General features: G+C 43.7%; 1 protein-coding gene across 7 annotated transcripts in view; it reads right to left on the reverse strand.

Annotated features, from left to right (window-relative positions):
• Window positions 1-2,018: 2,018 nt before the first annotated feature.
• The window catches only part of ehmt2 (euchromatic histone-lysine N-methyltransferase 2), an 85,212-nt gene continuing 60,112 nt past the window's right edge, over window positions 2,019-27,118 (reverse strand). For 6 of the 7 annotated variants that reach the window (XM_048616548.1, XM_048616551.1, XM_048616550.1 and 3 more), the window contains 9 exons: window positions 26,031-26,185; window positions 23,160-23,327; window positions 17,290-17,434; window positions 14,956-15,033; window positions 12,138-12,253; window positions 11,258-11,344; window positions 7,969-8,047; window positions 7,238-7,413; window positions 2,019-4,701 (listed from right to left, as the gene is read on the reverse strand). In XM_048616548.1, coding sequence (XP_048472505.1) covers window positions 4,521-4,701; window positions 7,238-7,413; window positions 7,969-8,047; window positions 11,258-11,344; window positions 12,138-12,253; window positions 14,956-15,033; window positions 17,290-17,434; window positions 23,160-23,327; window positions 26,031-26,185 — 1,185 coding nt within the window. In that variant the 3' untranslated portion in view covers window positions 2,019-4,520. Of the gene's footprint in view, window positions 4,702-7,237; window positions 7,414-7,968; window positions 8,048-11,257; window positions 11,345-12,137; window positions 12,254-14,955; window positions 15,034-17,289; window positions 17,435-23,159; window positions 23,328-26,030; window positions 26,186-27,118 lie in introns of those variants that run through there. The other variant, XM_048616552.1, reaches the window with a different exon arrangement.

The raw sequence follows: 27,118 nt of genomic DNA on the forward strand, positions 1-27,118 counted from the left end.
TCTCCTTATAGTTCATAACCTCTAATCCAGGAAGCATCCTGGTAAACCTCTTCTGCACCCTCTCCAAAGCCTCCACATCCTTCTTGTAATGTGGTGACCAGAATTGAACACAATACCTTACATGTAGCCTAACCAAAGTCTTATAAAGCTGCAACATGACATCCTGACTCTTGTACTCAATTCCCCAGCCAATAAAGGCAAGCATGCCATATGCCTTCTTTGCCACCCTACTTACTTGCATGGCCACTTTCAGGGAGCTACAAACCTGAACCCCAAGATCCTTCTGTACATCACTGCTACTCAGAATCCTGCCATTAACTTTATACTTTTCCTTAACATTTGATCTCCCAAAATGCAGCACCTCACATTTACCATTTCACCTGCCATTTCTCCACCCATACCTGAAACTGATCTATATCCTTTGACAACCTTCTACACTATCCACAACTCTACCAATCTTTGTATTGTCTGCAAACTTACTAACTCACCCATCTACATTTTCATCCAAGTCATTCATATAAATCATAAACAGTAGAGGTACCAGCATGGATCTCTGCAGAACACCACTAGTCACAGACCTCCAGCCTGAAAAACACCCTTCCAGCACTACCTTCTCTTCTACAGGCAAGCCAATTCTGAATCCACGCGGCCAAAGCACCGTTGATCCCATGCATCTTAATCTTCTGAATGAGCGGACCATGAGGGGCCTGGTCAGAAGATTTACTAAAATCCATGTAAACAACATCCAATGTTCTACCCTCATCAATCACTTTTGTCACCACCTCAAAAAATTCAGTCAAGTTAGTAAGATATTGCAATGCCCTGCATAAAGCTATACTGACTGTCCCTAATCAGGCCATGCTTTTCCAAATGTGCATAAGTCCTATCACTAAGAATTCTCTCCAAAAGCTTCTCAACCACCGATGAGAGACTCATTGGTCTTTAGTTTCCTGGATTATCCCTACTTCCTTTCTTGAACAGAGGAACAACATTAGCTACTCGCCAATCCTCCAGAACCTCTCCAGTGGCTAGCAAGGAATCAAAGATCTTGGTGAAGGCACCAGCAATCTCCTCTCTTGCCTCTCTCAATAACCTGGGGTAGATACCATCAGGCCCTGGGGATTTATCCACCTTAATGTTCTTCCAGAGATCCAACACTACTGCTTTCTTGATCTGAAAATGCCCTAGCATATAAGCATATTCCACACAAATCTCACTGTCCTCTATTTCCTTAGCTTGACCTCCCTGACCCCAGTTTCTGCGTGGTTGACTGTTGATACTTGTGCAGAACTTTTAGCATGTTTTTGCATTAAATTTCATCGTACATTATTCTGCTTCTTGACATATTTTATCCAACTGAATCTGCAATTTCTTCCCATTGCCCCCTCCCCTCCCTTCTAGTTTGGCATCATTTTCAGCAAATTTCTGAAGTTCAACGATGTAAACTACAAGTAGTGGTGACCTGAGGTAATTCTGCCCATACTTTCAAATGTAACTAACATGGCCTTTTCTCTCTCTATTATTTGGTCAGTTTCTTTCTCCAGTGCAAATGTTACCTTGAATACCTACAGATTTGAGTTTGATGAGGAAGCCTTTCATGTGGACCTTGTACCAAAACTGTGTAGAAGTTGAGTTTCCATTTCAATTTGGTTCATCATTCCCAAAATTCCATTTGAATTGTCATCCCCATAATCCACTTGGGTAATCATTCCTACAAACTGAAGGGATCTGTTGCTTCTGAATCTGTGCCAAGCCCTATTAGAGCATCAGGCAGATTTAACTCGAGATTTAGCCTGAGTATCCATCAGATTGTTTTACAAGAAGTATAACAGTGTCTGTCTTTTCATTTTGGGACAATGACCCAAGTTACTCGGGTGAAATTCCATTCTATACCTAAGCCACACAAGTCTAATTGCTCGCTCCAATTGGAAATCAAATAACGGTGTTCCCGAAAAGCAATGCATAAGATTAATCACTGCGAGTATTACATGTGAAGTAAAAACAAATGCCAGGGAACATTTAAAAAAAAACGAGTATAATGATCTTTTAATGAACAGTATCAAACAGAAACAAAATCCCAAAGAGGGGTGCTTTCTGAAAAAAAAAAGAAACTCTTTTTTTGGATGGGTGTGGGGGTTTTCCAGAGCCTTAGAACACCAAAAACTGAATACATTTGATCAAATGCTGTCAAACCTCTACTCAGTTGCCAGAGGTACGTACCTGCTTACACACCCCAGTTGGTGCATGAAACCAGATTTGAGCCAGGCTGACAAACTGTGGAGCAGGCAAGTATTTTTCAGTCACTGGACACCAATGGAGAACTGGAAAAACGGCTAGTTAAGTGTCACAAAGCTTTCACAGCCAAATTCAGGACACACTATAATTTTTTTTTGAAAAAAAGAACACTTTTCTTAAGGTACTCACATACAAAATCACTAACAAATATTTTTCCATTTAGTCACATGGAACAAACTTAGTCCAAGTCAATTAGACAAGGTGAGGCAGTGGTAGGATGAGGGGGTCTTCCTGGGAAGAAGAGAAACATTGGCATAAAATGTTAATCTCCCACCGTGCTTTGCTTTGTTACATATATATGTAGGGCAGTCTCTGTATTGTAAATGCAGGAATAAAAGCAGTGTCCAATTTACTCACAGCAAGATCCCTCAAACAGCAAAACAATAGTGTCTAAAAAGCTTATCCACATTTTTTTTTAAGATAATGTTGGTTGTAAGATAAACACTGGCCTAGGAAAGTGGGGAAATCTTCTTGGTTCTGTCTCAAAACTGCGGGTACAGGACATCTTACATCGAGTTAACAAGGCTAGCTAGTTCTTGGCTTAATATCTGAAAATCACCTCTTCCAACAGTGTGGCAAACCCTCACTACTGCCCTTCTGACAGGCGGCACCCCCACAGTACTGTCCCTCTGACAGAGTGGCACTCCCTCACTGCTGCTCCTCCAACAATGCAAGGCCTCCTCATATTGCAGTCAGAGTGTCAGTCTGGATTACGATCTTGGGTTGCGTTCTGAATATACTCCTCCTGAAACATTTGCCAGCATGTTACCCAGTAAGCCTTGGCGAAACGCAGCTTCTCCTGACCTGCTGAATATTTCCTACCTTTGCTGTTTTTATTTTATATTTTCAGGACCCGCAATATCTTGCTGTAGATGAGGATTAACGCTCCTCCCGTCCAGTATCAACACTGATCTAGAGTCTCTATCCAGCCAGTGTTAAAGCCCACCTGTCCCATTATAAACACCAGTCCAGTTTCTCTACCATTGCTCTCATTCAATAAATGGATTGAAGTTCAATTGACAGAATGTGCAATGACATGCTTCCAAAACTGAACAAGGTCATGGGCGCCAGACACGTGGGAGCACCTCCCCTCACAAGTTCCTACCTACACCACACGGCCTGCAGTGGTTCAAGAAGGCAGCTCACCACCACCTGTTCAAAGGCAGTTAGGACTGGGCATCCTAGCCTGCGATATCCACATTCGTTTAAAGGATGCAAATAAATGGTGACACAGAACGGAAAGAGAGACAGCAGCCGGCATGGGTGTGTACCTCAAGATCAGGGTGTAATACAGTCAACAGAAAAACACAAGGGGATGGTGAAATTGCTCGCAGAATCCCATTCAAAAAAAGTGGAAAGTGAGATCTTGGATTCTGAGTGACTAAATACTGCCCTTTAGCGAGGCAAATCAGATGGGGGTCAGATGTTGTACCGCATTCCAGTCCCCAGAGACTAGTGTCCTGCTGCTCATCTCACCGAGGTAACCATCTGGACACTTTCCCCGACCTCTTAACCAGTTTAACTGGACACAGAAAGAAGCTCCACCAGGAATTCATTCAGTGACAAGCAGCTGTGTTGTGCCTTGCAGGTGATCGAGGCAACTGCAACCTGATTCTAAAAATTCACCTGGAACACCACTTTCCAATTAATTAATTAATTACAATCATACAAACAAAAAAAAATTAAATTCACAGTTTAAGATGCAGGGCGAAAAGAACCAGTTGAATAGAATCCTGCGATAATACCTGCTCCATACAAACGGAGCGGAGAGTGTTGAGACATCAGCTTCATTCTTGCCTCGAAGCATGGTGCATGACCAGGGTGTCCCACAGGTAGCAGCGGGATATTCCTGCCGTCGGAAGAGAGGCAGACTGACAAGGTGACTCCCTCTCAGGTTGCCGGTTCCCGAGCAGACCTGTCTGCTGGCTTCAGGAGAAGCTTAAGGCCTTTGGCTGGAGTTATGAGACAAAAGGAAACCATCTGATCCATGAAGAATGGAAAAGGAAATGCCAACCCTCCTTCCAGGTCAAGCTTGGCTCCTCACGCAGCTGGAATGATCTCAGGGCTGGCTGCTGCCTTAATGCTGTAGAGTTCTGAGTAAAAATAATTGAAACAGATTTGTAGTGGTGCTATTGTTGTTGAGGGGGGGAATGAAAGGGGGGATTTCAGTGTGGGGAGAAGATGGGGAGAAGATAGAGAGAGAAATCCGTGATTGCTGGATGGTCTCATGGGGGTCCAACTACAGTCAGGCTGCTCTCGGGAATGGCGTCCTGATATGACTCGAGCCTGGCCAGGCGACTCTGCTCCAGGGCAATGGCCTCCGCGGAGTGCTTGCATTTCTCCGAGCCACACTGGCAGGTGAAATATTTACATTTGATGTCCCAGAACCGGTCTCCATAATCAAAGCTGGTAAAGATGAAGAGAAGGGCGGACATTAATTTAAAAAAAAGAGAGAGAGAGAGCAGTCAAAATCACAACACCTTTCACAGAGGTGGTCCCTGATGTGTGGGAGTCTACAACAAGGTTCTGCAATGGGACCTGATCAGGGAGCTTTGTGGGAAGCTAGGGAAGTGATTGCTGGGCCCCTTGCTGAGATACTTGTACCATCGATAGCCACAGGTAAGGTGCCAGAAGACTGGAGGTTGGCTAGTGGGGTGCCATTATTTAAGAAAGGTGGTAAGGAAAAGCCAAGGAATTATAGAATGATATCAGCGATGGGCAAGTTGTTGGAAGGGATTCTGAGGGACAAGATTTTCATGTATTTGGAAAGGCAAGGACTGATTAAGGATAGTCAACATGACTTTGTGCATGGGAAATCGTATCTCAATAACTTGATTGAGTTTTTTGAAGAAGTGAAGAAGAGGATGGATTAGGGCAGAGCAGTGAATGTGATCTATATGGATTTCAGTAAGGCGTTCAACAAGGTTGCATGTAATACACTAGTTAGCAAGGCTAGATCTAAGGTTCGAATAGATTTGTAGCTCAGGTTGTGGATGCTGTGGTTGGTTCGCTCGCTGAGCTGGTTCGTTAGTTCGCAGACGTTTCATTACCCTGCTGGGTAACATCATCAGTGCAGCCTCCGATGAAGCGCTGTTGTGTTTTCCCACTTGGTATTTAAACTCTGGGGTCCGTTGGAATCGGTTACCTCATTTCCAGTTTTTCTTCGCAGTTGCCTATATATAGGGTCTAATTCTACGTGTTTATTGATGGCCTTCTTGGTGGAGAACCAAGCCTCTAGAAATTCTCGTGCTTGCCTCTGTTTGGCCTGTCCTAGGATCCTGATGTTGCCCTAATCCAACTGGTGGTCCTTCTTATCCGTGTGAATGGAGACGAGTGAGTACTCGTTAGATTAGGTTAGATCACATGGAAAACAAGGAGAACGCGCCATTTTGATATAAAATTGGCTAGAAGGTAGAAGACAGAGGGTGGTGATGGAACTGGAGGTCTGTGACCAGTGGTGTGCTGCAAGGATCGGTGTTGGGTCTGCTGCTTTTTGTCATTTATATAAATGATTTGGATGTGAATATAGGAGGTATTGTTAGTAAATTTGCAGATGACACAAAATTGGTGGTGTAATGGACAGTGAAGAAGGTTATCTCAGAGTACAATGGGACCTTGATCAGATGGGCCTAGGAGTGGCAGGTGGACTTTAGATAAATATGAGGTGCTGCATTTTGGAAAGGCAAATCAGGAAGGACTTATACATTTAATGGTAAGGTCCTGGGGAGTGCTGCTGAACAAAGGGACCTTGGACTGCAGGTTCATAGTTCCTTAAAAGTGGAGTTGCAGGTAGACAGGATGGTGAAAGGTGGTGTTTGGTATGCTTGCCTTTACTGGTCAGTGCATTGAGTATAGGAGCTGGGAGGTCATGTTGCAGCTGTACAGGATGTTAGGGCACGTTTGGAATACTGTGTTCAGTTCTGGTCTCTTTGCTACAGGAAGGATGTTGTTAAACTTGAAAGGGTTCAGAATAGTTTTACAAGGATGTTGCCAGGGTTGGAGCTACACGAAGAGGCTGAATAGGCCGAGGCTGTTTTCCCTAGAGCATCAGGGGCTGAGGGGTGACCTTACTGAGGTTTATAAAATAATGAGGAGCATGGATAGGGTGAATAGTCAAAGTCTTTTCCCCGGGGTAAGGGAGTCCAAAACTAGAGAGTATAGGTTTAAGGTGACAGGGATAAGATTTAAAAGGGACCAAAGGGGCAACTTTTTCACACAGAGGGTGGTGCATGTATGGAATGAGCTGCCAGAGGAAGTGGTTGGGGCTGGTACAATTACAACATTTAAAAAGCATCTGGACAGGCACATGAATAGGAAGGCTTCGGAGAGATATGGGCTAAATGCTGCCCCTTGGGATTAAATTAATTTAGAATATAAGGTTGGTGTGGACAAGTTGGGCAGAAGGGCCTGTTTCCGTGTTGTAAAGCTCTATGACTCTATAAGTTAAAGAATCACGGAATTACTTTGCTGCAGGAGGCGGCCTTTTGGGCCTTTATGTCTGCACAAGGTCATTGAGCAAGCTTCAATCAATGCCATATGCTGGCCTTCTCCCTGTAACTTCCCACGTTCTTCCTTTTTAGATAACAGCTCAATTCCCTTTAGAATGTCTTGGGTGAACCTGCCTCCACCCCAATCTCAGGCCACGCACATGCACTGCGCAAAGATGATTTTCTTTGCATCACTTTCGCTCCTTCACCAATTACTTTGAACATATACCCCCTTGTTTTGGATCTCTTTCTGGAGAGCAGCAGAAATTTCTTCTCTCACACAGTCAGTAATTTCTCATCTCATTCTTAAATAGTACACTCCTTATTTTTTTTAAACTATGTTCCCCATCTCAAGATTCTCCTGCATGTAGCCAATGGCAAAAACGCTACACAAGGGCAAGTATTTGTGTTTGGTACCAAGGAGTCCTGACACAGAAGCCTCAGGAACAACTCACCCAAGCTCCTCGCCTGTTTTTATATCCCGACTGCTGAAGAATGCGATCCGGGGGAACCGGAGGTCCTGGTGAAGCATGAAGACACGTACGGGAATGATATTGGGGTCGCACAGGTGGTTTATGAAGCGGCTTACGTTGCCGTAGTAACGGGCGTCAATGCAATACACCTCCCCATCCTGAAGCACAACACACAGACAGAAATAATCAAGTTTTGCATCTTGTGGATCTAAAAAGCTTCAGTTTGATCTGTGCCCCTCAATGGAGTAAGTGTTTAATGAAGAATGCTCTGCAGCCTACTGCAACTTAAACTTTAAAACCTATCAGAAAAGTTGTAAACTCTAGTTGATCACATTTCTCGAGATTTTATCCCATGCCCTCCAACTACTTACTGCCCCACTGACTGGTCAAACAGGCTTTATCGCCAATCCTCAAATATTTGATTCATTAACAAAAGTATTCAAAGCTAATTTATTAAAACACTGCCTGTGAATTCTCACACTGGCCAGTGAGATTAATCTTCTGACCCACGGGCACTTGATGACCCAAACACCGATGGTAATACTGAGCCAAATCTGAGGGTATTGTAATCAGTCTCGATCCAATACAAAGCCAGTAGGAGGAGAAGCTGTAGACAACACCCGGGGTGCAGAGAATTACTCACTGCTTATGACTTGGCATCTCAGCTAAGCCTCAGTCAGCAGCCAGATGAGCACTCAAAAAAGCAGCATTACCTTATTGTCCAGGTCAAAGAGGTAGGAGTCATCTTCACGCACGTCCGCCTCAGCGTCTGAAATGATCTCACCAACGTACCTGAATCAAAGATAAAGCCATCAGACACATTGGCTGGGAAAGCAATGGGTGTTGGGGGGGCAGGGTGGGGATAAAGAGAGAGAGTGCATAAAGAGAGAGAAAGCAGGTTGAAGGAGTATGGAGGGATGAGGAGGAGGGAGTGTAGGATTAGTGGGGAAACTAGCATCTGCATTGAGTTATAATCCCATAATCAAAGTATATTTATTACGTTATTACTACAATGTTCTTCTTAACAGTAGCCAATGTTGATTTTGACACTCCACAACATGCAGTTCTTCTTAGCTTCATCTGACAAAGAAATACACCATGGGATTGTGAACAGGATGAAGAGAATACACTAAAGTTTAGACTTAGAGCTGCAAAGGTAATGGCTGTGTTTCTTTTCACCTTCAGACTTCGAAGCATGAATAAGACAGAGATGGTGTACTCTTGGGCTCATTAGCCCTGATTAAGGAATCATAACTAGCGCTGTATCCTTGCATTGGTATGTTATAAGCATAGCAATTGATTAAATATAATCTTTGTATTAAGAGTGAGCTTTGTAACAATGTGTTTAAGCTTGCAATTATATAATCCTTTAATTTGTAGAGTACTTTCTCAATTAGTTTTAACAGGTATAAAAGGGTAATGTAAACTGTTTCCAGGCATTCAACACAGTGTAGGCAAATAGTAAGTGCTAAGTAAGTGTCTGACTTCATGGGAACGATGCCAAATTAGGCAACACTGAGGGATGAGCACAACGATATCACTGGGTGGTGACTACAAATACTTCCCTTTTCCATTAGCAAAGAAGACCTTTTCAAACAATCCTGTAATCTTAGTGAAGTGACAATAACAAAACCTAATGAAGAGGCTGGGCCCATGACAACTGTAGGAATCAGTTAAGAGTTAAGGGAAGTGATATCAATCAATATCTGTCACCTTTACTGGTCAATTAGATTTGCGTGCCCCTTAATACAATTAGCAATACATTTCGCTCATCTGAGGCCAATCAAAATGTAACAATTTAAGTTAAGTGGTAGGTGGTGGCCTAATGGTACTATAGCTAGATTATTAATCCAGATTATTTATCTGGGAACCTCAGTTTGAATCCCACCATGGCAGATGGTGAAATGTGAACTCAATCACAATCTGGAATTAAGAGTCTAATGATGATCATGAAACCATTGCCAATCGTCCAAAGAAGTCTGCCACCCTTATCTGGTCTGGCATACATGTGACTTCAGACCCAATGTGGTTGACTCTTTAACAGTCCTCTGGACAATTAGGAATGGACAATAAATGCTGGTCCAGCCAGTGATGCCCACGTCTCAAAAAAAATTGGGTTGTGGCATGGGAAGAATTAATAAGCATTAGCTTTAGGTTACCAACAGGCATACAAGTTTAAGGTTATCCTGCTTCCAACTGGAAGTGAAAGGCCCTCAAGACATTGGAGAGAGACCAAGAATCCAAGTGTCGACCTGCACCCTAAGCAGAACCAGGAAGCAAGAGCAAACGTAAAGTGACTGCCCTGCTTTAATGGGTATAACCTGAGTAAAGTTCCCTCAGTTACCACACTCAGCTTGTCTCCTACTGCTTTATTAGATAGAATGAACAACTTCATATTGGAATATTGAACTATACAAGACCCCTAAAAAGTACAGGAGCGAAGGCAGGGGAGGAGGGGAGCAAGGGTGAGAAAAGGAAGTCAAAGGAGAAGGGGAGCAAGCATGAGACAGAAGGAAAAGGAAGACAGTGCAAGGAAGAGAGTGCAAGTGAAAGCACGAAAAAGAGAGCAGAAGGGAGCGAGAAAGCATAAGCAAGTCGAAGAAAGAACAAGAGATGAAAACAGTGCAAGACAGCATGAGAGAGAGAAAAAGAGAGCATGTAAGGTTGGGAGAGTGAGAAACAGTAAGTGAGTGTGAGAAACTGTGAGTGACGGTAAGTAAAATAAACTACATTTATATAATGCCTTTCATGACCACAGGATGCCCCTCAGATTTTTACAGTATTTCTGAAAAACTGTCACTGCTCCAGTGTAGGAAATGTAGCAGCTAGCATATGCTAAGCACACTACCAAAACCAGGAGTGTGATTACAACCAGATAATCATTGGTCTTTTTTTTCATTCATAGAATGTGGGTGTCGGCACTGGGCCAGCATTTATTGCCCATCCCTAATTGCCCCAGGGGAGATGGTGGTGAGTCACGTTTTTGATCCACTGCAATCCATTTGGTGGAGGTAGATCCCCAATGCAGTGAAGGTGTTCCAGGATTTTGACTCAGGCACAGAAGTTTTTTTTTCTTATTTTGGAGGAGGGAAAAATATTAATCAAGACATGAGGGACAACTCCCCTGTTCTTTCTCAGAAATAATGCCATGGGATCCTTTGCAACCATCTTAGCAGTTTGGTGGGGCCTTGTTTTGACATCGCACCCCAAAGGTGACACCTCTAACAGCACAGCATTCAGACGGGGTGAAACAGAACAGTCTATCTATCTATCTTAGTTCCCAGCGCAAGGGGAAACTTCACTCTCGAACTAGTGACGCCAAAAACGCTGATGCTGCCTGATTATTCAGAAACGGCAGCAGCAGGGCACGTCTGCTCAACACAACCTCTCCACAGGTTGGCACACAGGGCACAGTAAGAGCAAGATCAGGCTCTAAAAATGACGAACTAGAAAGGGACCATTGTGAAAAAACCGTGAAGTAAAAATTGTGCTGATACTGCAGACATTGAAATAAAGATAAAAATGCTGGATACATTTAGTAGATCAGGCAGCCTCTGGATGGTGGCAGAAAGGGAATGGGGGACGAGAGAGAGAGAAAGAAGGTCGTGGGAGTTGGGGGGGAAGGAGGGAGAAAGAAAGCAAGGGGGTAAAAAAAGAGAGGGATACGGTGGGGGCGGTTAGAGAGGGGGGAATGGGGAGGGAATGGGGAAGAGAGAGAGACGGACAGGAAAAGTGAGAGGGAAAGGGAGAGAAAGGCAGAGAGGGAGAGAAAGGCAGAGAGAGAGACACAGAAAGGAAGAGAGAGACACACAGTGTTTTTTGTTGATGACCTTTTATCAAACCAGGTGTTAATTGAAAAATACATCAGGGAAAGAATGGAGGTAATTTTAACGTCATCCAGTGACAGCAGGATTGTCTTCTGGTCAGATGTCTAATTTAAGTCCTACCAGACCTACATGCCTGAATCACATGTCACAGAACATTTCCGTGCACTGTACTTACTCACAGATGAAGGTTCCCTGTGGAATATCCTGCAGAGCTCGCACGCCCCAGCCCATCTTCTCTGTCCGATAGAGTTGTAAGCGAACTCTTCACAGGAAAAAAACGAGAAAATAATCAGCATCAGGCAACCTTTTAAAATCAGCATGAAACCCATTGTATTTCCCAATCTCACATAAACAGCAGTGCAGTGTTTTTCAGTCACATACGAGATTTGGTCCAGCAATTAGGCCAATGTTTCCCCACACGCCTCTCTCCCTAAACGTCGTGGCCTTCCTGAATTCTCACTGGGATCTGGCCAACAGAGGCACAAGTTGGTCATTCTCATGCAGGAACTGGACTGGTGAGTGTCAGGGCTGCAGCTTGACTGTGGAGACATCACCACTGGGGCTGATACTCTCCTCACCATGAACCCCCCGTAAACACGTGATTTCACGAAAAGAATGAGTGCGTAGATGGTTGGGAAGTGATTGCTTGGCCTATTTCCTCCTCCACCCCCTGAATTTCCTCAGTCTAGGGAGTGGCAAAACCAACGGCAGCAGCTCCTGACCACTGGTCTATTAGGCATTGGGCAGGAATGAACTAGGCACCTCAGTTTAACACAAAAATCGACAAAAGGAGAAATAGAATGGGAAGAATTCTCCAACAAAGCTCATTTAAAAATAAATTTCAGAAATACTGGGGCAAAAATAAAAGGGGAAGATAAACACTCCAAGTCAAGATCCCTGATCGGAAAAACATTGAGAGGGGCCTCTACCACCAACCACTTCACTCCCTAGCCCTGTTGAATAGGATACTCTGTCAGGGAGAGATGACTAGATTTAAAGCGATGAGGGGAGCAGGGGGAGATGGGTTTAACCTCTATGCATCAACCATCTCTTACCTGATCCCACTTTGCACCACACGGTTCTTGCACGTCCGCCAGCAGGAACATGCCTGATTGCACTCGAAGATCAGGGGTGGCTCAATCTTATTGAATTCTTGTAAAAGACGCCCATCCTACTCCGTTAAAAAGAGAGAGAGGGATGTGGATTAACACTGGGGATCGACTGGGTCTGACACATGCCATTATTTTGCTTATAGCCATAACAGCATGGCAGGCGTCTGTGGGTCACAATGCACCTCTGGAGAATCAGAGAGTGGTTGAAGCACAGAAGGAAACCATTCAGTCCATCATCACCATGCAGGCTATCTGCTGCAGCTACTTAGCTTATCTCACTCCCTTACCTTTTCCTTCTAGCCCTTCAGGTGCGTATCTAACTCTTTTTTTTGAAACGTACATTCGCAGGTGTCTCCACTCTGCATTGCAGATGCAAACTCCTGGCTGTGTAAAGATGTTTTTCCCTGCATCACCATTGCCTTTTGTTGCCAATAATTCTTGCAGAATGCCTTCTGGTTCTTAATCTTGAATAAGAACATCAGAAACAGGAATAGGAATAGGCCATTTGGCCCATAAGGTCTGCTCCACCATTCAATATGATCATGGCTGATCTGATGCTGGCCTGAACTCTACTTTCCTGCCAGCTCCTCATAGACCCTGAAGCAAAAATCGAACTCAGCCAATGACCCAGCCTCCATGTCACCCTGAGATAGAGAACTCCAAAGCCCAATGACACCCAGATAAAAAAAAACCTGTCTGTTTAAACTTCACCCTCAGGTCCTTGATTTTCACGCCGAGGCAAGGAGGTTAATAATGCCAGGCAAAGAAAAGCTGCTGCTATTGTCACTGATATGCCCTGACATACAGGTCCCAACCTGCTGCTCTAGACACACTAACCAGTCTATATGGTTTCCCTGCTTTCTGTTCAACATCTTTGCTTGAATAGAGGAGTCACACTTTCAATCTACTGGAAACTTCCCAGAATCTAGGGAATTTTGGAAATCTATTGCATCTGCTATCTTTGTAGCCATGTCTTTTACGAGCTAAGAATGCATATATCCGTCGCATCAGTACTCCAAGTACTTAATTCTCTAGCGATCATGAATACTTTAAATTCCTCCCTCCCTTTCATCTTCATTTTCTCTAATTTAAATATGGCTAAAAAGAGACACGGAGTTAAAAGTTTTCATCACGCACTCCTTAGCATTGGGACACAAGAAAGCCACTTTACTGTTTATTTAAAATCATTCTTTTTAAGTCTTTAACATTTTCTCAATCTTCTCGTCCACTACTAATCTTTGCAGCTTTCATGCCATCCTTAAACTCCTTAGTTCCTCATGGTGGCCCTTCTCACTGACTCTTCCCTTCTCAGTGGAATGTATCTTTGTTAAAAGTCATGAAATACCTTTTATTTATTCTTTCACGGTATGTGGGCATCGCTGGTTCAGCCAGTATTTATTGCCTGTTCCTAGTTGTCAACCACATTATTGTGGGACTGGAGTTACAGCAGGCCATACAAGGTAAGGATGATAGTTTCCTTCCCTAAAGGACATTAGTGAACCTAATTGTTAAATACCTGTTACTGCTTCTTTATTGCATTAAGTTTAACCTATTTCCTCATTTCACTTTGGCCGATCGTCTTCCCAACCTTGAAGCGCTTTACTTACGTTTAAGACAATTATTTCTGATCAACATTGCTCACCCAAACTAAGCTCAAACTGAATGCCAAATTCTTATTTTCGTAGGGTGTCACAGGCTAGATCAGTATTTATCACCTTTGTTGCATTTTGAAACAACTTGCCAGACCATTTCAGAGCTAACCACATGAAGTCAAATTCTATTATTCATTCACAGGAATGTGGTCATCACTGGCTAAGCCAGCATTCATTGCCCATCCCTAGCTGCCCAGTGGACAGTTGAGAGTCAACCACATTTCACTGGGTCAGGAATCAAGTGATGGCAGATTCCTTTCTCCATTTCACTAGCTTCTAATTCCAGATTTTTATTAATTGAATTCAAATTCCACCAGCTCCTATGGTGGGATTGACCCCACCCCCCCAACCAAAGTATTAGTCTAGGCCTGTGGATTACTAGTCCAATAACATCACCACTGTGCCACCGCCTCCCCTGTATAATGTTACAATCACTTTAACCAACAGGATCCTTTTTCTACTAAGTCTTAATTAATCTGGTTTCATTACACTTGACCAGGTCTGAAATAGCTTGGCCCCCGGAAGATTTCAGAATGCATTACTGTCCCCGGTATTTCATATTGTGTCTCCCTTTGCTCCCTATCACAATGTACTGGATGGCACGATGGCTCAGTGGTTAGTACTGCTGCCTCACAGCGCCAGGGATCTAGGTTTGATTTTCGCCTCGGGTTACACACAGTCTTGCCGTTTCTGCACGGGTTTCCTCTGGGTGCCCTGGTTTCCTGCCACAGTCCAATGATGTGGGGGCTAGGTGGATTGGCCATGCTACATTATTCCGTAGTGTCCAGGGATGTGCAGGTTAGGCAGATTAGCCATATGAAATGCAGGGTTACAGGGAATTTTTTTGGGGTGGGGGTTGGTGGGATGCTCTTTGGAGGGTCCATGGGGACTCGATAGGCTGAAATGGGCTGCTTTCACACCGTAGGGATTCTATAATTCTGTACCACTTTGCACCTCTCTGCATTAAATTTCATCCACATGTCTGTCTATGTTCTTCTCTTGAAGTCTATCATCCTCATTTGCACAGTACTTTCCAAGTCTTGCATCAGCTTACTATAAAAATGCAAGCATTCACTTGGAAGAACACGACAAGTGGAGAGAGCACTTACCTTATCGTACCAGCAGCGAATACTGAGCTGTCCACATAGACAATTACTGGAGGAGCAGTCGTCCAAGCAAGTACAGTGCTGCAGAGGAAGTCATGACATGGGTGAGAGAAATAGCAAAGACCTGCAAGTTCTGATGTCTTGCCGCAAGAAAAATGGAAACTAAAAACAGGACTAAAATTCTGGGCTCGAAACAGGAATTCTGCTTTTCTCTCTCCACAGATGCTGCTAGATCTGTTCAGTTTCCCTAGCACTTTCTGATTTTATTTCAGATTGCCAGCATCTACAGTGCATTATTTTTATTTGTGTGTGTGAGAGACAGAGACATTTATAAGGAGCCAGCAAACATGTAGGAGGTGAGAACAAGTGGGGAGGGCTTGGAAGAATTGGGAGATCTGCTTGTATTTCATTAAACTGAGAAACTAGTTCTAACAAAGGAGTCACATCTGAAACATCACTCCACACTAAACCTGGATAAAACTGAGAAGCTAGAATCATTCTCTCCTTCGAACAGAGAAGTGATTCTGATAGAGGTGCTCAAAACATGATGATTTCTAATGCATCAAAAAAGAAACTATTTCCAGTGGGACAAATTTGCGGTGGTTAACAAAGGAACCTGAGGGAGAGGGAGGGAAATGAGCGGTATTCCATGCAGCATGTTGTGGTGATCTAGACAAGATGGCGGAAGCAGATTCAACAATAATTTTCCAAGCAGACTGTCTTGGATGGAATGTAGGGTAGATTTACAAAGATTTTTTAAGTCTTAGACTGAAAGGGAAGATTAAACAAACTCTTGCAATTAGAAGGTTAAGGAGTGGCGTTCAAGATATTAAAGAAGCAGATAAGATAGGCACTAGAACTATTTTTGATAGTTTGGGGAATCTGGCATTAGGAGGCATATCGTAAAAATCATTAACTCTGCTTTCTCTCCACAGATGCTGCCAGACCTGCTGAATTTTTGCAGCAATTTCTGTTTTTCATCAAAATCAGAGCTGGACACTTTAGCAGTGAAATTAAGAAATACATATACCAGCAAAGGATGATAGGTACTTTCGGAGGTTGGGGAAAGACAATGATGCTGTAATATCATTGGACGAGTCATCCAGAGGTTGAGGCTGATGCTCTGAGTACACAAATTCAAATTTAAATTTAATTGCTAAAACTGTAACTGAAAGTTAGTTTCAAGGCAACCATTACGAAGATAGTTGTTGATTGTCATGAAAACTTGTCCAGCTCGCAAATGCCCATAAGGGGACAAAATCTTACGTAGTCTGGCCCACACATGACTCCAGAACCCAATACATTGCAACTCTTCACAGATCTCTGAAATAGTTTTAGCAGGCCGCTCAGTTCAAGGTGCAATCAGGGATGGGCAACAAATGTCAGTGATGCCTACACCTCATGAAAGAATAAAAAGAAAAGGGAAGTGATACTCAGTCAGTTGCTAATTTTAAAAGTGACCTTGATAGATTCCTCTTCATTGAAAGGTAATAGCGATATGGGGCACAGACAAGCTGTGGGGTGAAATTAGGCTTGCAGACGAGCTTTGGGATGAAATGTTCCCCTGCTATTTCTTCATGGAATAAATACTTTGGAAAGGAAAACTCTGCACGGTCGAGAGGAACAAGCAAGAAAATGGGAGTAACTAGGACAGCTTATCCAGGGGCTGTCAATGTAGCTGCTAGCTCTGACCACCAGCTGGCTCTGTGCAGTGAGTCTCCATAATCTTCCTCCAATTCTGTCTGTCTCCTCTCCCTGTCACACACTCACACTTTTTCTCAAGCACTGTCTCTCTCTCTCTCTCCCTCTCTCATGCACACACTGTCCCTCACCTGCTCTTCTCGTTGAACATTCAAGGCATTTCATTAAGCCAAGGAGGATAACAGAACAAATCCATAACAGAACCAGTCACCAAATGTTTGGTACAAGTGTGTCTAAAGAGACATGTCAGAGGAGGAGCAGCCAAGAGAAAGAGCGATTTGAAGAGAAGCTGAAGGCAGGGCTGTCAACAACAAAGCTACTGTAAGTGGGGATGTTTTGCAGAATTGCAGGAGTGTGGATACCTTGTCAATGTTGGAGTAAGTTACGGAGATGGGGATGGGTTGAAGCTTTGGAGGGATTTGAACATGAATGTGTTCAGTGACCGGGGAGCAATGTCAGTCAGCGAGTACCAAGGGAATTGCTGCATAGGACTCGATGTGAGATGGGTTACAGGCAGCAGAGTTCCAAATGAACTAAAGTTTCTGGAGGCTGGGTGGGGGTAGGAGGTGCAAAGAGGACTGGGCTTTTTATTTTGGGGCTCGATATTAAGGTTTTCTCTTCCTATGGTGCAAGTACCTGGAGGTGTGTGATGTTTCTGTCAATATTCATCGTGGACGTCTCACAGTTCTCAGAGATATATTTGTAATCCTCCGGAGAGGTTTCAGAATCCACTGCATTCACACATGGTATCGGAACGTTTTCGTAACCTCTGGCAATGTCCCTGAGAAAGAGAGTGATACAGATACAGTAAGCTGTAGCTCCAATTTTACATGAACAGAGAATCGCGTAAGCTGTGCGTGCGTGTGTATATGACGGAAACTTGCTGCACGCAAATTGACTGCTCTGTTAATGACAATGCAACATCACTCATTGCAAACAAAAAAAGCATTTCATTAGCTTTAAAGTGGTTTGGTAATGTCCTGAAGTCATGAAAAGTGCTATAGAATGTATTTATTAAAAACTGCAATCCAGATATGGGATAATGGAAACTGTTGAGTGAACAGAGAGGGAAGATAGGGGGAGGGGAGAGGGAAGACAGGGGAGAGAGAGGAAAAGGGAAGGGTGGGCAAAAGGGAGAGGGGAGCCTTGAGGGCGAGGAGTCTTGGGGGCCGGGGGCGAGGAGCCTTGGGGGCCCGGGGTGGAAGAGAGCCTTGGGGGCCGGTGGGGGGACACTTGGGAAGGAGGGGTTAGTGCAGGGGGCAGTGAAAGTGAGATGGGAGGGGAAGGAAAAAGAGAAGGGAGGGAAGACTAAGAGAGACAGAGTAGATGGGTAGAGACAGGATGGGAGTAGTGGGAAAGAGAGAGGGGCGGGGGAAGCAGGGCGCCCCTAATCCGTGTACAATTTTAGGGTCAGTTTCTGCAACCTCTCTTCATCATCTAACTCTTGGTGCTCTGGTAAATCTCTGTGGCATGTGTTCTAAGGTCAACACGTCCTTTCTGTAAGCGTGCTGCCAAGAACTGGGTACAGTGCTCTGAATGTAATCTGAACAGTGCTTTGTTTAGCTGTTGTAACAACAGTACCTTTTTACAATTTGTTTCTTTAGCTAATAAAGCTGACGCGCCATGAGGCTAATTATTTTATACCAGATCACTACACCTTAGGCGATCTCTCTGCACAAACCTCTGAATCTCGATGTCTCTATTAAGTATGTCCCCACTCAAATAATGCTCTGATCTACTGTTTTTAATTTTTGTCTAAAAATAAATGAGCTCACATCTGTATGGGCTAAAATCCATCTGTCACTCACTTGTTCCACATCTTGTTGTGATTTTAAGCTGCTGAACATGCTAGTAACCTTTTCGTCCAAAAGAAAGGGTGATCAAACCATAGGTTGGGGCAGGGGAGACAAGTTTATGACATTTCCACTCCGGCTCCCACAGTCATGGGACAGTTGGCAGAACTACACAAAGCAGTTTAGCTGGCAGCTTTTGCAAGGCCAAACGACAATACTAAGAGTATCGGCTGCAGCTCAACCCTGGTACTCTTCACTGGCTAGGCAGAATACTGTGGCAACCAACCTCCTTCGAGATTGCAACACAAAATGTGGCTGATGACCCCCAGTGCAGAGCAGAGGGAATGCAGTATTGACGGAGGGGCTGTCAAACCCAGGAAATGTCTGCCCACTCAGATGACAGTCATCCAAGATGACAGTGGAGTAGGATGCTTCAGCAGGAGCTCGTCTGCTCTGCCCATTTCTATTTTTTTCTCTCTTCCTTCTTGGTGACATCCTAAACTCCCGACGACAGTGCGGACCTGGTGAGGAGCTCTCTGAGCCTGGCGTGGCGGTCTCATGGCCTAGTATGATGGTCTCTTGGCCCAGCTTGGACTTCCGGCCTTGAGGTGTTTCCAAAGCAGTCTCCCAGCTCTTGAGGCGAAGCCCGACACAGTCTGGAGTCAAGGCCCAGTGTGGATTGGAGGTTAGATGCCATCATAGACTGGGCTGGAAGGACTGTTTTTCTGAGCATTGTATTTCTGTATTTTCTAATTTATTTCTACAATCTGCATTACTGGACTTTTTACTTCTTTGTTTTGCTAATTTTTTTTTCTCAAATTGTGTTAAAGAACCTGTACCTACTTACCTTGTACCTAAGGTGGTGCTGTAAGTGGCGACTTGCAAACTTTTCACTGTACTCATTTGAGTATGTGTGGCAATGAAGCTCATTCAATGCAATGCAATTTGAAAGGTATCACAATGGCATCATTTGGGAAAAGAACAGTGGAGTCAACTCCTGCGATGTCATGGACCGATATTTATATCACGGCACCAATGTCTAATAAGGATTATCTGGTCATTATAATTATGTTGCTGCTTCAGGAGCTGAGTATGCAAATAACTGGAGGATGATACCACATGACCAGCAGTCCTGAGGAAACCAGGCAGCTGCATCTTACAGAAACAGTGCATTAAATAACTTGCTCTGTAACTGCAAGTCATTAAACAAACCTCAGATTCTCAAATAAATTGAACCCTCATCACTTACAAGTACAGTTCCAGTGAACTAACTTTGCCTTCTTGGTGGTGCAGTAGTGATGTCGCTACCCCTAGACTGGGAGGTCTGGGTTCAAGTCTCACCTGCTCCAGAGGTGTGTAACAACATCTCTGGACAGTTTGATTAGAAGAATAGGTTAAATACAAAAAAAAAGTAGAACAATCACTGCTGTTCACAAAAGCTTCCTGAGCACAAACTGGCTGCCACGTTTCCTATACTACAGGTTGGGAATCCCTTATTCGAAAATCTCACGACCAACTGATTTTTGGATAAAGGCTACTTTCAGTTTTTGACCATTATAGGTCCATTCGGGTCCACTTTCAAAAGATCTTTGGTTTTTAGATTTTTTTCCTGTTTTCAGGAATGCAGGTAAAGGACATTCGACCTATACGACATTTCAAAACGTATTTTGTTGGCTGCAACGTGCATTCACACTGTGTGAGAGGTTTTCCTTTTCTTAACTTGCAAAAATTTAAATGGGATGATCTTCAGAGGGATGGTGTGAACTCAATGAGCCAAATAGCCTGCTTCCACATTGTGGGGATTCTAAGATTCTAAGAGACTACACCATCAAACAAAAGAGCTTTCTCAATAACTTCACTCAAGTTTTCCAGCTTTCATAAACTTCTGCAACAAGGCCAGCTTCCAGTTCCCAAGCAGAAATCTCACTCAGAGAGTTGTTACGATCTGGAATGGCAGACTGGTGGAGTGGACTCCATATCAGGTTTCAAAAGAGAACTGGATATATATTTGAAAGGATGAAGTCAGAAGGACTATGGAGATAGAGCTGGAGAGTGGAACTAGCTGTTTGGCTCTATCCGCTGTTGGTACACACACGATGGGTTGAATCTGTAAAATTCTATGACTCTATTACAATAGGTTATTTGGCCCCAAATAATTACTGAACATTTTAAAATTCATTGTTGGGATGTGGTAATGTCCCTGGCAAGGTGTTGCCCATACTTGACTGTGTTCAAGAAGCTGGTGGTGAGCTGCCTCTTGAACTTCTGTGGTCCGTCTGGTGTCTAAGTGCACCCACAGCACTGTTATGCAGAGAGCTCCAAAACTTTGACCTAGAAACACTGAAGTTAGTTGCAATGTAGTTTCGACTCAGGACGATTTTTGGCTTGGAGTGAATCTTACAAGTTTTCCCTCTTGTCTACTGCCCTTGTCCTTCCAGTTAATAGTGATACACACTGCTGTCAGTGACTATCTATAGGGGAAGGTGTTAATGCTGAGGTGGTAAATGGAGGGCCAATCAAGTGGATTGCTTTGTTCTGGATAGTGTGAAGCTTCCTGAGAGTTGCTAGTGTTGCACTCATCCCCAGATAAGTGGAGAGTCTATCAAGCCCGCATTCTTAGTGCACTTCTCAACAGTGCCGCGATATGGACAATATATTGCAGGTAGGAGAAAAGTTTCGACAATTTCCACCTCCGTTGCCTCAGATGTATCCTCAGAATAAGGTCACCAACTCAGAATTTCTGGAGTGTAAACTCATTACTGAACCAAATGCCCTGGCTTGGCTACATTCAACAGATGCATGATGGGCACCTACCCAAAGAACCTGCATATGGTGAATCAATCACTGTGTCATACCCTCAAAAGTGCCCATGCCATTAATTACCAGTACACCCACAAGCAAGATACAAAGATGGCAACGACAATGACATATTGTCACTGATGACTGCGACCTCTGGAAGTCGACTGTTTGGAACAGAGGAGCAGAAATGAAAAGCTCAGCTGGCTGAGAAGAGGGCCCGGAGAAAACAAAGGCCAGAGTGCATCTTCTCAATGCACTGTCTTCCTCTGCAGCAAACACGACAGACAGCCACCTCCATGGCAGAGTTGGGCTTCTGAACCTCACAAGATGATGCTCAATGAAAGGTTCACCTTCAGTCAAAAATTATCCTCTCTGGAAGGGTGCCATCAGACTCACCCAGGCAAGTGGAGTCATTCCATCACATTCTTGGCTTATGCCTTGCAGACAGTGGGCAGACTTTGCAGTGTCGAGTGGGGAGTTATGTGCCACAGAATTCCTAGCCTTTGACCTGCCCTTGTAGCTACACTGTTTAAACGGCTGGTCAAATTCAGTTTCTGATCAGTGGTAACCCTCAGGATGTTGACAGTGGGGGAATTCAGTGGTGGTGATGTCATTGAATATCAGGCGTGATCATTAGATTCTCTCTAATCAGTGTTGGCCATTGTGTGGCGCAATTATTACCTGCCACTTGTCATATCGACACAGACTGCTTCAGTACCTGAAGGGTCGCGAATAGTGCTGAACATTGTGCAATCATCATTGCACATCCCCATTTCTGACCATATGACAGAGGAGAATTGATAAATGAAACAGCTGGAGAACATTGGATCTAGGACAATTCAACCCTGAGGAACTCCTGCTAAGATGCCCTCAGACTGACATAACTGACCTCCAACAACCGCAACCATCTTTCTTTGAACTAGGTTCACTCCAACCTGATTCCTGTCATCTTCCGTTTTGCTGGATGCAGCAATCTGTCAAATGCTGATGTCAATGGCAGCCACTTTCACATCACTTCTATAATTTGGCTCTTCTGTCCACTGTTAGACCAAATTGTAAGGAGGTCTGAAGCTGTGTGATCACGGTAGAACCCAAATTGAGCATTAGGGAGCAGGTTATTAAGCCAGAAATTAATATATTTTTATATATTAATGGAACGAGAGGAAATATGCAATAATGTCATAAGAATTGAGGTAGTTAAGCAGGCTTGAAAAGCTGAACGGCCGACTAAATGTTGATTGCACCATCCGTCACTTTTCTGATAATAGGGAACAGACTGATACAATGGCAAATGACCAGGATGAATTTATCCTGCCTTTTTGTACACAGAGCACGAGTGGCTAACATTTCACATTGTTGGGTAAATGCCAGTGTTACAGCTGTACTGGAATAGCTTGATCAGGATGCAGCAATTTCAGTGCACATGCCTTCAATACTACTGTTAGAAATGATGTCAGGGTCCACAGTCTAACAGCCAGTGCCTTCAGACATTTCTTGATAGCAAATAGTGTGAATTCAGCTGGCTGAAGACTTGTATCTGTGATATTGGCAACCTGAAGAGGTGGTTGAGATGGATCACCCTCCCATTGGCATTTCTGGCTGAAGAAAGATGCAGTCTTTCATCCAAATTATTGATGCGAATTATAATTAACAGTGGTCCTACTCCTTTTACCATGGACCATAGGTTTCTACTTTTCTTCAACTGATGTAACTAAAGTGTGCTTTAACCCTACTCATCACTTGCTAGATTCTCAAATCCCAATTTGCTATTTGTTTCCAGAGCTCCCAATTTTTAAAAATGACGCTACTGTATAGCAGTTCAGAGAAACGTCATTATAAATCTACTCCAAAGGGATAGGTTGTGTTCCTTACCTCTATCCAAGCACCAGAGCTTTAGCACAGAAACTAGCTCACCTACTGACAATCTTTTCCGTGCGAACTGCTCGATTCAAGATGCCTTGTTTCAGCCTCTTGTTGAGTTGCAAGGCGAACCAGACCTGAGAATTCATGATGCAGCAATCCAAAGGGCTATCTCCCTCACGATTCTTCATCTCAATGTCCGCTCCACGGGACAGGAACAGTCTGCAAGATGAGAAGTCAGTAAGGGACTGTCTCTCATTCTTTCCTTGCTCAATGCTTCCCTGTCTCAAACTAACATACAAACCAGGAGTAGAAGTTGACCATTCAGCCCCTCCAAACTGCTCCGCCATTCAATGAGATCATGACTGATCTGTCTGTGTTTTGACTACCACGTTCCCATCCAATCCTTGATTCCCCTGCCTGGTAAGAATATGTCCACCTCTGCCTTAAAAATATCCATTGACCTTCTGAAGTAGCGCGTTGTACAATCCTGAAAGAAATACTCTCCTCACCTTATCCTAAAAGGGAAATGCCAAATTTTTAAACAGTGCCTCCTAGTCCTGGGCTCACCCAGAAGACAATTCATCCTTTCCACATCCAGCTTACTCAGATAGAATCATGGAATCCCTACAGTTGGAAGCAGGCCATTCAGCCTATTGAGTTCAAACCAACCCTTCAAAGAACATCTCACCCAGACCCACCCTACCACCATATTCCACTAACCCTGAATTTCCGATGCTAATCCACCTAGCCTGCACTTCTTTGGACTATGGGAGGAAACCCACGCAGACATGGGGAGAATGCGGAAAGATTGAACTCGGCTCCCCGGCACTATGAGTCAGTAGTGCAAACCACTGAGCCACCATGCTGCTCCTAAGATCATTCAGGATCTTATGTATTCCAATCAAGTCACCCTCATTCTTCTAAACTCCACTGGAAACAAGCCTAGCCTGTCTAAGCCATTATTATAAGACAACCATTGCATTCCAGTTATCAATCTAGTAAATGTCCTCTGAGACACTTCTAATGCATTTACATCTTTTCTTAAATAAGGAGACTAAAGATTCACACAGTATTCAAGATATAGTCTCAACAATCCCCTCTATAACTGAAGCATAACATTCTTTCTTTATGTATGATGACTCTTGTAATAAGAAAGCTAATAGGGTATTATCCTTTGAGTAAGGAGATGCCTATTTAAGGCAGAGATGAGGAGGTTTTTTTCCTCTCAGTGGGTTGTGAAACTGTGGAATTCTTTACTGCAAAGGACTGTGGAGGCTGGGTCATTTATTGTATTCAACACTGAGATTAACACAATCAAGGGTAATACAGAAAAGGCAGAGTCAAGGATTTTTAGATCAGCTATGATCTCACCAACTGGTGGATTGTACTCGTTGGGCTGAATGGCCTACTTCTGCTCCTATGTTTTATGATCTACAGTGTTGATTACCTGTGCTGTAGCTGCATACTAAACTTTTGAGACTCACGCACCAGAACAGCTAAAAATCCCAAAGGGCAAAGAGGTTTAAGTAAATCATAAAAATGTAAAAAAGGCCGTACAGCCCCTCAAGCCTGTCCAGCATTCATATATATTTATGTCAATGCCCTGGGGAAATGGGTTCAAATGTGTGTGTGCATGTACACAAATGCTAGGATGCGGTCCCTAATCTGGACAGACACCATGTCCAAATTTACAACAGATGAATTGTAATGACCTCTAGCGGTGCACTTCAGAATTGCACAAGTGCAGTTCATGACCCAAAGTAACCTTATTCCGATTCTGACCTCTCTCTAATCTATTTGGGATGCCAAAAACAACTCACAAAGAAAAAAACCCTTCTGAGAACAAAGCAGATTATAAGTTACGTCTTAGGCTGCATACTGTCACCCTATCCACACCTACAACATTCACTCCTTTGACCATCGACACACAGCGGTCGCACTATGTGCCATCTGCAAGATGCACTGTCGCAATCACCAAGGTTCCTTAAGACAGCACCTTCCAAACTCTCAAACTTTACCACTTAGAAAAGCAAGGGAAGAAAATTCCTGATACAAGCACGAGCTGCAAGTTGCCATCCAGCCTACATAGCATCCTGGCATGGAAATACACCACTGTTATTCACGGTCACTGGGTCAGAATCCTGGAATGCACCAAACACTGTGTACCCATCACCGTGGTTTGCTGCAGTTCAGGAAGAAACTTTGTCCACCACCTTCTCAGAGGCAAAAAGAGATGGGCATCAGCTTTCCAGCGATGCCCACATATTATTTCCGGTGAACTACTTTAAAAGACTAGGGCAGATAGTCTGGGAGAAGGGGTAATGACCAGTTTGCAGTGGAGGTAGTGATCCTGTCAGAACAGGAGGATTGTTCATGTGCAAAAATTGAACTACGAAATTATAGGACAAATGGCATCCCAAAAGGACCAATATTGGACAAAGGCCTCAAACGTTAGAAAGTCCTGTAGCATCTTCAAAGAGGAAAGTAGAGGTGGAAAGGTTTAGAGAGGGAATTCCAGATGGCTGAAGGTGCCATCACTAATTGGGGCACGACTAGCATTGAGGATGCATAACAGGCTCGAACTAGTAAAGTAACAGATACTTTGGAGGGTCATTGGGATTGTGGAGATAGTGAAGGGCAAAGCTATGTAGGGAACTTAACGCAATGATGTTCATTTTAAAATCGAGACGGTGCTGAAAGAGAGAGACAACATATATCAGTAAGTACAGGCAGTGACAGGGAACTTGTTGAGAGTTAAGAGTCGGACTGACAGGCTTCTGGATCAATTAAAACGCGAGGAAAGCGAGGATAAACAGTCGAGAATGGCTGCGCAACATCCAGTTTAGGGAGGAGCAACCCAATACAGCCACTGACAATCACATCATTGGAGCAGACATACCATTCAAAGCAGGTAATACTTACATGACACAGTCATAGAAGTTCTCCCGAGCTGCAATGTGTAGCGGGGTGTCTCCATGCACGTTTACTGCGTGTAGATCACACCTGGCGTTCAGAAGCACCTCAGCAATATCAGAGGAGCCAGCGAAGGCTGCCCAGTGTAGACAGATATTCTCCTCCTAACCATGAAGGGGGCAACACAGTTATACATGGGTCAGACTTGAGCACAGGTCAGATATGAGAAAACGTCATATGACAGTGAGGGGGTTTAGTTATAGATTAGATAGAAACCTCATCCGTGATACAGGCCATTTGGCCCAGCAGTTTACAATACCCACTGCAAAGGTTGACAGGCAAAGACTCAGGACTTTTAAAAAGCTGAATACAGTTGGACATAGTTTTGTATAACATACTTTAATTATTGCTGGGAAGAGAGGCGGGTTGCCAAAGCTTTTCATTTTGCACTCATTGGGTCAATGCAGGACTTCAAAATTTCAAACAATCACAATTTACATACTACAGGAAAAGGCCATCAATTGTTTGGCAAGTCAACTCTGATTGCGAGGTGTTGGTATTATCATGGAGAAAGCTATAGGGAACTACATGTACCCCAAGCTCCTGGGTAATTCGAAAAACCCAAAGCTTAAACAAATTCCTTTTATCTTGCAGAAATGGGTCTTTGGATGTGAATTTAAGGCACTTCTAGCAAGTGTAAGTGGACTCATTATCTTTGTGTAAATGAACATGACAGGTTAGTTTTGCGTGAATTAGATTGACTGATTATCTTAAATTGGCTGTTAAGATGCTAAAAGCACACTCAGCGTTGTTTAGCAAGTGCTGACCAATTTCAGAATCACGTCTAACAGTAGATGTTTTCTTTTGGGTTTTGCAAGTACAGTCTGGTTGAGTATGGTCTGCATCCTAACAGTTACAATCAACCAATTGCTGAGGCAGGCTGCATACACACTTCGATGTCTAATGGAAAGGTAACAAGCAGACACATCTTGAGTGTCTTCACCCAAGTTTCCATATTAAACCTCATAGTAGACCACACACATGAGACCTAACATATCTTTGGGTAGTCATTGAGTTTTGTGGAGAATTGTTGACCT

This window comes from Rhincodon typus, chromosome 35, assembly GCF_021869965.1.
Source record: "Rhincodon typus isolate 14 chromosome 35, sRhiTyp1.1, whole genome shotgun sequence".
Taxonomy (NCBI): domain Eukaryota; kingdom Metazoa; phylum Chordata; class Chondrichthyes; order Orectolobiformes; family Rhincodontidae; genus Rhincodon; species Rhincodon typus.